We start from the raw sequence: 15,499 nt of genomic DNA, 5'->3' as shown, positions 1-15,499 counted from the left end.
GAATATTAAGTTTTCTTCGAGGTCATTGATAAAAATGTTAGATAGCGTCAAACCAAGAAACAATCCCCAAAACCCACTAGAAACACACCCGATCAATGATGATTCCCTGTTTGCAGTTACATTTTCAGACCTCTCCGTTAGCCAATTTGTAATTCATTTAACGTGTGTGATGATAATTCTTTATTCTAGTTTTTTAATCAAAATGTTGTGTGGTATCAAGTCAAATGCCTTACAGAAGTCTAAGTAAATTACATCAACACTGTTACCTTTATCATCCAAACTTGTAATCTCATCCGGAAAAGATATCAAGTTAGTCTGAGAAGATTTATTTTCCATAAACCCATGCTGATACAGTGATGCTGTAGGCAATGGAGGGTGTTCTGGAGTTTGATGTATCTCAAGGTAGATCAGAAACACTCTCTCTCTCTCTTATTTATTGAGTCTCTTATCATATTACCATATATGTGAAAAGAACAGGAGTACTTGTGGCACCTTAGAGACTAACAAATTTATTAGAGCATTTGTTAGTCTCTAAGGTGCCACAAGTACTCCTGTTCTTTTTGTGGTTACAGACTAACACGGCTGCTACTCTGAAACCAATAAATACGTGGGAACTGTTACAGGGTACCCTGTAAGCCCTTACAGCAGTTGAAAAGTTAAGTTACTTGCTCATGTCCACCACTGAGTTAGGGTTAAAACTTGAGTTCCTGGTTCGTAATCTTGTGCTCACACCAATATACCATCACCCCACATCCCAGAACTACCTAACTGGATAATGTACTCTTAAAAACAAACAAAATCTCTGCGTTGTTGTGTTCTTAATTATGCAGTAACATTGCTACAATCAACTGGCAGTGTTTTTTGCTTCATTAAATTTTAATTAGTGCCAATTCATTTGGACTAGCTTGCCCAATTTATTGACAGTTTTGCAGTCTCAGTACCTATTTCAATAAAACCCATTTGGATTTTCCCTTTCTACCATGGAATGGCAGGAAAGCATCAGCTATTACTAACCTGCTTGTCTGGTTGGTCCACTGTCCATGCTGCCGCCAAACCCTGGCTTGTCACAATGGGGAGGGGCCCAGTCAGCTTCGCAGTGACAATTTTTTTTATTGTTACAGACCTTCAAAATAAAATGACGACAAATGAAGTAATATGAAAAGTTATTCCAGGCAGCTTAGATTGACTCTTATCAGACTATAGGAGCTTTCACTCAGGCAGGGGTAGATGCATGGGGATTAAAGCTCATGTCACAACAGGAACACATCCAAATCAGCCTGCTGCCACCACCTCGATTAAATACAATTGCTTACACATTTTTCAAAATGTGTATATCCTAATAGCAATGTGGAACCTAAATCACTATTTTTGTATTGATAACTTGAACTGTAAGTGCCATATAGTACCTCTATTGGAACTATAAACCTCAGAGCATCAAAGAGGAGTAGTGTTCATCTTCAGTCATCCAAAATAACACTCAGTACAGTCGTCTTTAGTGTCTCCCTTTCTCCTCTCCAGCAGGAGCCCCACTTTCTCACAACTCCTGTTCTTTCTCCCTTGTAAGGAACAAGATTCCTCTCACCTTCCTAATGCCGCAACAATGCCTGAGCAGCTTGCTTCCTGGTCCCAGTCCTAATCTATCTGGGCTGGACTGCCGACTGATACTGCCACTTCTCAGGCCTCAGCTCTAAGGGTGACCAACATTCTCAGTCAAAGGGAGGGGACAGGGAACTGGAAGCAGGACACTGGGTATGCAGGTTGGACGAAGAGGGATCTTGACAGATGAGAAGGATGGTGCAAGGTGGGCACCTCCGAACAGACCTGACCTGGCCCAGGTTCCTGTGACTAAAACTTTTCTTCTTGACACTAGATTTGCATGACCTGCAGCATGAGGGAGCACCAAGGGACAGACCCAATAGGGTAATAACAACCTGTTTCCATTGCACAAGGGAGAATGAACTAACAGGATCCCAGTGATTTATTCTTGAGAGATACTAAAAAGAAAAAAAAAAAGAAATCTTCAGCTCTCCAACGAAGGGCTAGCTCTTCAGTTCTCGCCCAGGGGAAGACCCTCTCCTCCCATCCAAATGAGGTGCTGCCGGGATTTTAAGCAGCGGCTAATGATGCACCCTTGCCATTATGGTACGATTGAACAAGATAAACATTGTGCTGCATAGGACTAAGCAAGGCAGAGTTACACTTGTATCACTCTCACACTCTTGCACTTATGGCAAGGTGCCAAGGGGATCCTTAGTCCTACTAACATTGATCATCACTGCTCTGCAGGAACCTTTGCCATGGGAAAACTTGACAACAGATTGATCAGTAGAATCCTGCTTCAGACAATCTAGTTAGGTCAAATAACCTCTCAAGATGCTTTTTCTGAGGAAGCCAATTTGCATGCTTTCAGTAAGGCCGTATTTTGGGGAATCTGCATAGTTCAATAAAAATAATCATTTACTCAGCCTTCGCTTCCTCTCACAGTACTTTTAAAGGAAATGTTCCAGAGTCATATAAAACATTACAACTGATTTGTTTTCAACATACAGGAGGACAGTTAAAAATATTATGTAGGCTACAGTAATTTATAAATTACAACTCTACAAGGATTACCATCTACAACTCTGCAAATTCTTGTTTTGCTTCTTAGAAGTCACCATGTGTTCTCCATAGCACTGGTGTACAAATGCCAATCTGTAAGTCGATGCTTATTTCCGCACATTGACAAAAAACAGTTACTTACCTTTCGTAACTTGTTCTTTGAGATGTATTGCTCATGTCCATTAGATTCTAGGTGTGTGTGTGTGTGTGTGTGTGTGCCCACGTGCACGGTCATCAGAAATTTTTGCCTTAGCGATATCCATACAGTCGGCAGTGGCGCCCTCTGGAGTGCCGCGCTCATGTGTTGGTATATTAGGCGCCACTGGCCCTACACCCTTTCAATTCCTTTTTGCCAGCAACTCTGACAGAGGAGTACGAGGGCAAGTAATGGAATGGACATGAGCAACCCATCTCAAAGAACAACAGTTACGAAAGCTAAGTAACCGTTTTTTCTTCTTCGAGTGCTTGCCCATGTAGATTCCATTCTAGGTCACTCACAAGCAGTATCCATGGAGGTACGGCTTGTAGCACTGCTCTACTGAAGACAGCATCATCTCAGGCCTGCTGCGTAAGTGCATAATGAGACGTGAAAGTGTGAATGGATGATCAGGTAGCAGCCCTGCAGATACCTTGAATCGGCACTTGGGACAGGAAGGCCACCAACGAGGCTTGCACCCTTGTTGTCTGGGTGGTTACAATCGCCAGTGGAGGCACTTTCGCCAGATCATAGCAAAACAGATGCAGGAGGGGATCCATGATGAATTCTTCTGGGAAGACACTGGAAGACCTTTCATCCTGTCCGCCACCATGACAGACAAGTGCATCGACTTATGGAATGGCTTGATCCTTTTGATGTAAAAGGCTATATTCTCCTGCCATCCAGAGAGCGTAATTTACGCTCTTCATCTGACTTAGGAGGCTTTAGAAAGAAGACAGGTAAGTATATGTCCTGGGTTGTATGAAACTGTGAAACAACCTTGGACAGGAAAGCCAGGTGCAGTTGTAGCTGGACCTTGTCCTTGTAAAATGGAATTTGACCTTCCAGGAGAGTAGAAGAAGGGAGCAGGAAGTCAGAGGTTCAAAAGGGGGACCCATGAGCCGCGTCAACACGAGATTCAGGTCCCAAGGAGGGACAGGGTCATGAACATGGGGATAGAGTTGCTCCAGACCTTTCAAAAACCTGACCGTCATGTTGTTAGCGAAGACTGACCTGCCCTGGAATGGAGGCTGGAAGGCTGAAATAGTGCCAAGTGGACCTTAATTGAGGAAAGAGACAGGCCCTGGAGCTTGAGGTGCAGAAGGTACTCCAAGATCAATCACAGTGAAGCCTGCTTGCACGGGATACCCTGGTCAGGGCAAGATTAACTCTCCTTGGACCCGGGACTATTAGATTTTGTGGGGCCCCTGAATACAAGTCTTTTTCCTAATTTAAAACAAAATGATCACAATTATGGCATTGAGGCTATTAACACTATATTAAACTTGCCTTTTAATTAACATAAAGCCCTTCTGTGGTTACATTTCAATCTGAAAACATGTAAAATATAGTTAAGTTAATTCAAAATAGCCTACTACTTACCTTAGAACAGCTGTTATAGTAGTTTCTTTCTGGGAGGGAGTTTGGGTGCAGGAAGGGGTCCAGGCTGGGGCAGAGTGTTGGGGTGCAGGAGAGGGTGAGGGGTGCAGGCTCTGGGAGGGAGTTTGGTGCAGAAGGGCATTTGGCTCAAGTGTCCTTAAGTCCATGCAGCCTTGCATCTGTCTGCTCGGAGAAGAGACCGCTCCCATCGAATGGGAGGTCCTGGGTGGAGGACTGCATCTCCTGGGACAGACCTGCAGATTGAAGCCAGGAACTGCACCTCATTACCATGGCCGAGGCACTGACCCTGGCTGCCAAATCGGCTGCGTCCCAGGCCATCTGGAGGGAGGTCCTTGCCACTGTGGTACCCTCCTCCAAATTGGCGGTGAATTCTTGGGCCAAGCCCTGGGGTAGCGAGTCTTTACGCTTTTTGAGGGAGTCCCACAGATTAAAATTGTATCTCCCCAATAAAGCCTGGTGATTTGACACCCTAAACTGAAGGCTGGCTGTCAAATAAACTTTCAAAAGCACGGTGAATCAAGTATCAGGCTGCTCTGCCATTTCTTCCACCTCCAGGCCCAAGTTCGAAGCCACTCTTCTGAGCAAGGCTTGGTGCTCCTTAAAGTCATCAGGAGGTGTGGCGCTTGAGGGCCTGCTACTGCCTTGTCTGGTGACAAGGATGAGGATTAGACCACTGCAGGGAGGGCCTGGGACATTGTCCCCCGTGGGGGAAGGTTCTTTTGGAGTGGGTGCCCGCTCCTCTACTGCAGAATTGGATTCTGCTCTGAGCACCGGGCCCGGTGCCATCGGTGCTGTGGGTTGCTTCTCTGAGACAGCAAGGGAGGAGTGATGCGAGAAGGGCATTGGCATAATTGGCATGCCCGACATGTTCCAATATGACCACTGCGCCTGCCATTGGCCCTGCTGCCAGGTTGGCACTGTGGAAGCCGAGGTGGTCTCGGGTGGCCACAAGGGCTGCTGCTGTCATGGCGAGGGGCTGAAGTCCTGTTCTGATCTGGACGAGTCCCTTTCCGGGGACCAGGGTGGGGCCGTAGAAGCTTGTGTCTGGCAGTTGACCGGAGCCGTGGAAGACTGATGCCTCGAATTGAAGGACCGGTGCCACTCCAAAGACCAGTACTGGCGGCAGGGAAATCAGTGCCATGCCAATGACTGATCCCATTTCCGAGGGGAACGATGCACCGATGGAGATCTACGCCGAGAGGTAGGCTGGCAGGAGGATGATCTGTGTCAGATGTACGGAGACCACGTCTCACCATAGGCACATCAATTGTGATCGCAAGCGCAGTGCTAGCAACCTGGGCGGTAAGACAGGAGACCTAGGTTGTGGAGTCAGGGATCCCAGCCACAGGCATGGGGAATGCTGCATCTGCTCTGGGGACCAACAGCGTTTGGCTTCCCTCTGAGGAGGTCTCATGGTTGGCTTACCCCTTCGGGAAACCTTAGCTGGATCCAACACCATGCACTGCACTGGCGGCGCTGGGAGAGCTCTCTGATCCCTGGCCACCGGGAGGGCCTCAGACGTCGACGGCCCTGCCAAGTGCCTGGGTGCCCTACCACTCCCGGGAATTGGTGGTGGATCCCTAAGGGGGACTGGGGCATCCAGCCGGAGAGGTACCCCCTTGTGGCTACGGCGTGGGCAGGTGGCCTGAACTGGGTCCTTTGCCCAACAAGGGTTCCCTTGACCCTTCTTGCTCAGTGCTGGGGAGTCTCGTTTCTTCAGATGCTTCTTGGGCACCGGCGAAGGGGAGCAGGGCCAGGCAGAGCCCAGTGTTGGCGGTGCACTGTGCACCAGGGTGAAGGTGCTGGTCGTAGAGTCAGAGTGGGAAGGTGCTGATGCCGGGCGAAGTGCAGCCTCCATGAGGAAGGCCCTTAGACAAATGTTGTGCTGCTTTTGAGTTCGAGGACAAAAGTTCTTGCAAATGTGACATTTGTACTTCATGTGCGACAGCTGGTATGGGGGTCACTAACAGGAATAGGCCTATTGCAGGCAGAACCAGGTTTAAAGCCTGAGGACCGGGGCATACCCCGCCCTGGGGCTAAATCCCCTCTGGGACTCTAACTTACTAAGTAACACTACTTAACACTTACCTACTGTAAAGAAACAATATACAAAGCTAACAACAATGAGAGTTAGAGAGAACCGCTATCCACTTGCAAGGCAAGGGGAAGGCACTCCGACCAACCATCATGGCCGGTAAGAAGGAACTTAGAGGCATAGGGCTTGCAGTGCCTAATATATCGACACATGAGCACAGCACTCCAGAGGGCGCCACTGCTGACCCTACAGATACCGCTAAGGCAAAAATCTCTGACAAGTGTGCATGTGGGCACTCACACACCTAGAACAGAATCGACATGAGCAAGCACTTGAAGAAGAACTTATATTATCATTGACTCTGCAAACATTCTCAAAACACAAGCTATTATCTATTAATTATAAAAAGGGATTTTTAGTTCCTATAGTTCTTGAAGCATGATTTCTGTTGGCACAGGCTTTCACAGAAACAAATGAACCAATCATGCAGAAAATCAAGATTAAAATGATGTAGTTTGAAATAATTAACACTTTCATGAAAAATATAAATTGTGTTTAAAAACATTTATGTGCTCTTTATCACTAAAACGTTTTGTGATCTGAAATAGATTTAGATTTAAACAAGTTATGATAATCTCTCTCATGTAACTTTCATAGAATTGTATGACTGGAAGGGATCTCAGAAGGTCATCTAGTCCAGTCGTCTGCACCCACGACACGACTGAACATTATCTAGACTATCCCTGACAGGTGTTTGTGTAATCTGCTCTTAAAAATGTCCAGTGATGGAGCTTCCACAACCTCCCTCGGTGATTTATTCCAGTGCTTAGCCACCCTGACAGGCAATTTTTCTTAATGTCCAACCTAAACCTCCTTTGTTGCAATTTAAGCCCATTTCTCCTTGTCCTATCCTCAGAGTTTAAGGAGAACAATTTTTCCTCCTTGTAACAACCTTTTATGTACTTGAAAACTGTTATGTCCCCTCTCAATTTTTTCAGTCTTCCCTCACAGGTCATATTTTCTAGACCTTAGTTGCTCTTCTCTGTACTTTCTCCAATTAGTTCACATCTTTCCTGAAATGTGGCGCTCAGAACTGGATACTCTGGTTGAGGCCTAATCAGCATGGAGTAGGGCAGAAGAATTACTTCTCATGTCTTACTTAATAACACTCCTGTTAATACATTCCAGTAGGATGTTTGCTGTTTTTGCAACAGTGTTACACTGTTGACTCATATTTAGCTTGTCATCCTCTAGGACCCCCAGATCCCTTTCTGCAGTTCTCCTTCCTAAGCAGTCATTTCCCATTTTGTATGTGCGCAGCTGATTGTTTCTTCCTAATTGGAGCACTTTGCATTTGTTCTTATTGAATTTCATCCTATTTTCTTCAGACAATTTCTCCAGTTTGTCCAGATCATTTTGAATTTTAATCCTATCCTCCAAAGCACTTGCAAACTTTGTAAGTGTCCTCTCTCTGCCATTCACTAAATCATTGATGAAGATATTGAACAGAACCAGACCCAGAATTGATCCCTGTGGGACCCCATTTAATTTGCCCTTCCAGCTTGCCTATGAACCACTGACAGCTACTATGTGGGAACAGGTTTCCAACCAGTTATGCACCCACCTAGCTCCATCTAGGTTTTATTTCCCTAGTTGTTTATGAGAAGGTCATGCGAGACGGTATCAAAAGCCTTACTGAAGTCAAGATATACCACGTCTACCGCTTCCCCCCATCCACAAGACTTGTTACTCTGTCAGAAAAAGCTATTAGGTTGGTTTGACATAATTTGTTCTTGACAAATCCAGGCTGACTATTACTTATAGCCTTATTATCTTCTTGGTTGTTCACAAATTGATTTGCTTAATTATTTGCTCCATTATCTTTCTGGGTACTGAAGTTAAGGTGACTGGTCTGTAATTCCCCTGTAATTCATACACTGCTGTCAGCATGGTTTTGCTTTTTTTTTTTTTAATTTTAATCCTTTTTGAAGTGCTTTTTGAAAAATCTCAATTCAGATGCATACTATAACTCACTGCTGGGACCACAGAGAAACAACTTGTTTGAAATGTTAATAGGAAATTCTTCATGAAGGAAGGGTAGGTTTAAAATCACTTTGAAGATGACACAATTCCTTTTCATCACAGAATGTTAATTTAAAAAAAGATTAATTACTACTGGATCAATTTTTTTTTGTTAAATAAAAATCACATTTAATTTCTCGCAGTGTATAAAGGGCACTGAAAATTAATATCTTTAGAGTGAAATGTTGAAAAGACTTTGGCTGATATATTACAAAGAATCATAGATTCCAGAGCTGTTACAAATGAATGATTTATTGCTCAGCTGGGTATTGACTGACTGCAAAAAATTGTTTCTGTAATACTTACTCCACGTCCATGGCATTTTGTTACACATTCATGAACACCAAATATACTAATATTTTGGCACCGGCGATTAAGACAGATCTGCAAAATGAGAAAGAACAGCTTTAATGTTGCTGAAAAAAACATACCTAGGGTGCACACAGTGAACTATTATATCCTTACAGCTACATTTGTTCATCTATCACCTTTCCAGTAGCAATTGTACTGATTTGCCTATGCAGCAACTGATTTCACACCAGTGGCATTATCCCTGATTTACAGCAATGTAAGGGAGATCAGAATCAGAACCTATGGCCCAGGTTTTTAAAGATATTTAGGTGTTGCACTCAGTGTTGAAATGTGTAACTGGTTCAGGAGCCTAAGTTTCATTTTCAAAAGGAATTTAGGCACTTATGCGCCATGCATGGCAGTCAATGGGCTTTGGGCTTCTACATGCCTAAATCACTTTTGAAAACAAGACTTAGCTTCCTAAATCAGTTAGGCATTGTGACACTGAGCGCAGCAATGTCTAAATACATTTAAAAAGTATGTCCTTTATATTATCATCCTTGTAAATCCTTGGGGTTAAAATCCACTTCAATCCCAGGTCAGGGTAAAGGTTGGTATCACTCTTGACTAGCATGCAGGGTATTGCAAGATTGAATTTCAGATATATCTGATATCGAAGGCTATATCCTGAGCTAGTGTTAATCTGCATAGTTCCATTGACTTCAATGGAGCTACACCAGTTTATACTAGGTGAGGATTTGTCTCTTAGTTTTTGAAAATTAACAACTACTAAAATACTTTATTATTTACGTAATTGTGTTCTTATTCTTCCAGAATTATGAACATGCCAAACTGGATTCTTTCATGTACTTGAACTGGCTATATTAGAATTCTCACAAGCCAACAGACAACTTCCTGAATTAAAAGATCGGATCCTCTGCTGGTATAAACTGACATAGCTCAATTTACACCAGTACGTGGAGCTATGTTGATTTACACCAGTGGAGGAGATGGCCTGGGATGTCTGGAAATTCTTGAATATTTTCAAAAGAATACTGATCAATGCGGGGGGGGGACGCGGCTAATTTAATCTCATCTGATAAATCTAAACCTTTCTAACTGAATTTTTTCAAGAGAAATTATTTTTTAAATCAACTATAAATAGAGTTGCAGATTAGGTAAAATAATCATCTCACAGGAAATTACAAATTAGCATTAGCCTAGGGGAAGAGCTTTTACCCTTCTGTTAAATAGAAATTAACAAATATAGAGTGTCATATATAATCACATGCAAAGTTCTTTGTTTTGCAATCATTACGGAGAGTTAACTTCACTCTTCCCACACAGTTGAAGGTTGGGATAAAGCAAGATTAGCACCATTTAATAAAAACACCAACCAATACAAATTGAAATGACTGATGTAACTGATGGTAATGAAAAGTTATCCAATTCAAGCTGAAACAAATATTACAATTGGAATGACTGTTACTATACTAACTCAACAATAAAAACCACAGTTATAAATTCTGCTCTCCTTTAACTCTGTAGTTCAAAGTTTAGTAGGATTACAAGGCAGTCACAATAATTAGCAGCAGGCTGGGTAAAAGTGATGGTAGTAGACAAAAGGGATGTCTAATCAGGGAAGTTATCCTCTGGGGGAATAACTGATTACAGCAGTATTTACAATTCAGATATTCAGAGTACACTGTCACAGAGAATTCTGAGCCCATTAAAATGGCTGCATTTCAAACTGTATATCTTTAGCACAAAAAAAAATCAAGAATATTTAAATTCATATTCTGAATCTGTAATACAATGTGGTAATGCCTTCAAAGTAAAACATACAATTTCATAAGTATTAGGCTGTATATTCGATAGTTTGTGTATATGTATACGATTAGACAGATTAGAAAGATTAAATACTCACTACAGAACTTGAATGGGGGGATTTTATACCACTGGATTCCTCACTAGTTTTCTCTTTGAAAAGCCATTTTATAGACCATTTTATAACAGAATTACTTGAAAACATTTTTGGAGGGTAGTGCGTTTTCTTATAATATAGTTTTTGTAGTCATGATTAGGACATGTTTTAAATTGGTTGCCAATATGCCTAACAAATTATGATAACTCAGCAAAACTCAAGCATTTGGATATATGAATGGTTTTGTTTTAACTTACCTAAACTTTTCTAGGCTCTTCCCCTTTTTCCTTTCTGCCCACAATCCTCCAATAGCATGACTGCCCCCTGCTCCTCAGTAGTTCCGGGACACCATTCTTCCCTCCCCCAATAAATTCATAGCACTCCAGTGTCCACAGGGCTCTTCTGTCTCCCATTACCCCCTCTGCTCTTTTCCTCTGCAGCCAAAACTATGGATGTGGTGCCAAGATGGAAACTGTACTACAAATGTGCAAAACAATTAGCAATGCCTGCAAAATGTGTGTGTGTGTGTGTGCACGTGCAAAAATCTGCTTTGGTGGCAGCACAACACTTGGTTTATGTTTCCCTTTGAAGTGAAAGGCCATTCTTTGCAGGCAGAAGCTGCCTTTCTTCTTAGCAATTGCCTCAATTTCAATAAACAGCTTTTTCTGAAAGTGAAAAATGGAAGTGTGAGCAATGATTAGCAAAAACTGATGAACACATTACGAAGCTGGTGTGAGGCTAATCAGAATTTTGAAAAAATACCAAGAAACCTCATGGACTCTGAAAGTTTTGGATATTGGTATGAAAATTCAGGAACATTTATATTTTGAATCTTATGTTTCATTAAACACAAACTGGTTGCTCTGAATGGGTCTAAAGGACATTTAGGAAGTACTGGGTACCCTGTGTATGGAAATCTTTTGACCTAACAAATGAATTCTGTTCAACAGTGTAAACAACAAATCTTGAATCAAGACAACATGCAGACCTGATTAATTACAATCCTAATGTCCAGGTGTAGCTCCCATCAATAAATATACTTAGCCAGATTTTCAATAATTGGCCTTTATTTTGGCTTCTGGAATTATTTTGCAGGAGGTAAAATCTCTGCTATGTGTACAAAAAGTACTTGTCTGTGCTCATAAATCACATGTCTAAGTGATTTACATTCTACTTGCAAAACTGTGGGTTCAAAAACAGAAGCAAAGTGAAGGAGTAGGTAAAAATCTGGCACAGTATGAGGGTATGGAAGACAGTGAGATATAATAATAAAATAAAAAAGTGACACTTGTCTTAGTACACAGAGATTTGAAACACAAGGATGGTAAAGTTCCACTTTTATACATTGAGAATTGGCTGCTTGGAGAGTATTTTTGAATCTTACTTTTTCATCTTCACATTTTGTGCCTGCCAGAACGAGACCAGGATCAGGCATATCATCTCCCAAGTACACATGGGTACCACGACACAGAATCTTGCCTCCTTCCTGCAGCGGGATATTTGTTTCTATGGAAACAGCATTGGTACCAATTACAGGTCGATTTGCTCCCCCTTGACACTGAATTTTTCCACATTTAGCATCTCTGAAGGGAAAAATGATTTAAATAATTTTAAAGATATCCAAAACCTGAGGCTTGTGTTGCAATGTCAGTTGTTCTGAGTGCAAAGAGAGACCCTACCTGGGTTCACATTTAGCAAAGGAACTTTTGGAGTCTTTGCCACAGTTGCCATAAGGATCGCCTGCAGAATTGACTCTCTCAAAGCAGATCCCAGGGGCGGGTTTAGCACCTGAAACAAAAACAAATCAAGACTTTCATCTGATGCAGTGTTTTTAATAATTGTCTTTGAGCTCCATGGGTTTTTTAGGTGAAGGTAAGATGTAGCCTGCCTACAGACAAAGCACAGCAAAACACTTGTGCTTGCTCAGCCTGCTAATTGAGCAACCTGAATGTGTGGGTTGTCCGCAGTTGGTGGTCTCTCTTGGCTAGGCTAACTGATAAGCATGGCAGGCTTAGTTCTCCTTTAAGATGCCTAGATGGTGTCCCTCATGTATCCTCCGAGGACATAACAATTGTAACTAGTTTGGCTAAGAAAGATATTGAATACTTTGCCAGTTGGCTTCCTTCCCTTCAGAGTAGCTAAGTGAGAACTTAAGAGCTAAAGAATAGCTAAAGAGAACTGCTAGGTCACTGAGCGAAATGGGGAGAAAGGGATATGTAAAGAGCTCATAAAACACATGCAGTTCTTCAAAATTCCAAACAAGAGGAAGGACTGGTTTGAGGGAAGGGTAATTCTCTAATGAAGTGGCTGAGCTAGGAGACCATTAAGCTATATGACACCTGCACGTTATTTACACTAGCCTTTTTAATGTAAATATTTCCCAACACCAGTGCAGCTTCTTTGGCTACAGCAAAGGTGGGAATGCTTGTACAGACAGGTCACAGATACATTGATTTTAAAGCCAGATTGGAGCTTTAGATCATCTAGTCTGACCTCCTGTATAACACAGACCATAGAATTTAATCTAGTTGCTTCTGTACTGAGCCCAATAACTTGTATTTGACTAAAGCATTATCTTCTAGAAAAGCACCCAAGATTTGATGTATAGACTTCAAGAGATGGAGAATCCACCACTGCCCTGGGTAGGTTGTTGCAATGGTGATTGCTCTCACTGTTAGACATTCACACTTTATACCTAATTTGAATGCACAGCTGTAACTTCCAGCCATTTGGTTCTTGTTACACCTTTATCTGCTAGTAAACAGGTTTAGTCACTGATATTTTCTCCCCATGGAGGTACTTATACACCATGTGCAAGCAATGTTCCCTCTAATTTTTGGCAGGCCCTGTGCGCAAAAAATTTCTTCTGTGCAAATTTTTGTGCTTCTGTGCAAATTTTTGTGCAGGCGGTGTTTCGCCATGTGCACGAGGTTTAGGATCTGTGTGTGCACGCACACGTGCACAGTTTAGAGGGAACAGTGTGTGCAAGTCATCACTGGCATTCCAAGCGCCATGACTTGCTCTGAGAAGAGTTAGATGGCACAGTGGTTAAAGTTTAAGCAGATGCCTGGACCTCTGCTTGTACCAGCACTCACACCATTGATAGCATTGATGTAGCTATGCCAGTGGCTGTTAACAAAAAAAGCCCTCGTGTAGAATACAGCCAACAAGCATTGGACTTTTGTCCGGATCAGGAAAATGAAAGAACAAAACAAAATGATTTGAAAACCTGCAGGCTGAGAATATTACAATTTTAGCACATTATGTCCCTACTCCTTAACAACAGAAACAGAATATCCTAGTGAGCATTACAATTGCCAAATGTTTTGTGCTGTTTCCAAGTGTGTGTATATAGTAAAAAGTCTGCAGTTTGGGGGAAAAACTTTTAAAAGAGGGAGGTTAAAAAAGAGTTTCATACTCTTGGAGAATAAAATTAAACATGCTGAAAAGAGTTACAGTTAGTATGAATCTTTTCACTAATAATCCAAAGATTAAAGCCTCAATTAATTATCTACATTTCACAGTCAGAAGCTTGACTAATAGAATATCCTTAACTGAACAGCAAGGTAATGCTACAATGGACAAAATTTGCAATCTTAAAGATAGGTTTTAGATGGCTTCCCCACCTTCCTCTAACTTTTTACATATTTAAACTGGAAAACCCAGAAAATAGGGCATAGGGGGAACAAAATATGAGCTGCTGCTCTCCTGGAGAGAAGGACAAGAGACTGAAATCTTTGAATGATTACTAACAAGCTTGCTGAGTTCAGGATACTTCTCAAATCTGAGACTATTAAAAAGGTCTCACATGGAATCCTTGCACTTTTTTCAGAAAACCACAGCCAATAATTGTGAATTGACTGAAGCATCTAGAAAAATAAACTAGCCAGATGAAAGCCAAAATGCGACTTTCATTTTCTATGAGATTTCCTTCTTGACTTTCCATTTCAGGGCCAATGGCTATTCAATATCAGACTAACATTAAAACGTGCACAGGCTATGACTGGTTTTTGAGAGGGAAAGTGGGATGGGGAAGAAGGGGAGATAAGTTAAAAAATCAAGTATACCTAATTCCGTTTCCTCTTACATCTGCACAGACCTAATTATTTAGCCCCAGCTTTCATAACTGACCAAAGGAATGCAACACTAAATAGTTCTTGTGCACCTGATTCTGGTCTCTTCTTCTCATCTGGGAAACCTCTTACGTAGTATGTTATATTACTACAGTAATGAACACTTCCCCTGAGAGTGTATCAAGAGAATGCTTCACTCTGGCAGTCCAAAGCACAGATATGTTTGCACCAGAATGATATGTGGGTTCAGCAGAGTAAAAGCATTGCTTGCATACATGCACCTGCATTGCCTCAAGACCAGCAATCAGGGTTCAATAAGGCAATGGCCATTCCTTGGATAAGGATCTGGATGAAGAAGAAGAGCAGATTGGGGTATATTTTTATTTTCTGACTGAACCTTTAGAGTGGGACACCCACCTATATTTTTTAATGTGGAAGCAGCCAGCATGTTAAAGATGACAAAAGAGGCCTTGCTGGACAGGGAACACATCTGTCTCTTCTAGCACAACAGGAACATTCAACTCAAACTGATGTTACTTATTAAGAGAATAGACCTTTAGAGAACAGAAAGTCCATTCCTACCAGGCTCTGAATACTCTGCGTGTAAAAGCACCTGACTCCCACTGGTCAACTGTGGTCTGAAAACCAAATCCTAGCTCTAAATTTCTGTCTCCTAATTGAAAGCACAACATTCATTGGCTTGGGATTCAGATGGCTGAAGCCTTCTCCAGACTGGTCTTTTTACCAGCTTTGGATTTATTGTAGTTGCAAACATATAAATGTGTGAGGAAAGTGAACAGATGGAGTTACTGGGTTAAAAGAAAGATTTCAAAGGACACTTATGGAAGAAAATCATAATGGTGTGTTTCTTGAAGAAGCCCATTTATCACAATTTC

At 42.0% G+C, this 15,499-nt stretch overlaps 1 protein-coding gene across 4 annotated transcripts in view; it reads right to left on the bottom strand.

The window, feature by feature from the left end:
- Window positions 1–15,499, bottom strand: part of ADAM12 (ADAM metallopeptidase domain 12) — a 353,132-nt gene that overhangs the window by 20,360 nt on the left and 317,273 nt on the right. For all 4 annotated transcript variants that reach the window (XM_073354062.1, XM_073354060.1, XM_073354063.1 and 1 more), the window contains 4 exons: window positions 12,210–12,318; window positions 11,915–12,113; window positions 8,622–8,699; window positions 1,015–1,123 (listed from right to left, as the gene is read on the bottom strand). In XM_073354062.1, coding sequence (XP_073210163.1) covers window positions 1,015–1,123; window positions 8,622–8,699; window positions 11,915–12,113; window positions 12,210–12,318 — 495 coding nt within the window. The remainder of the gene's footprint in view (window positions 1–1,014; window positions 1,124–8,621; window positions 8,700–11,914; window positions 12,114–12,209; window positions 12,319–15,499) is intronic.

The sequence above is a fragment of the Lepidochelys kempii genome, chromosome 7 (genome assembly GCF_965140265.1).
Source record: "Lepidochelys kempii isolate rLepKem1 chromosome 7, rLepKem1.hap2, whole genome shotgun sequence".
Classification (NCBI taxonomy): domain Eukaryota; kingdom Metazoa; phylum Chordata; order Testudines; family Cheloniidae; genus Lepidochelys; species Lepidochelys kempii.
Note: the sequence above shows the minus strand (reverse complement) of the source record. Positions and strands in the feature narration are given on the sequence as shown.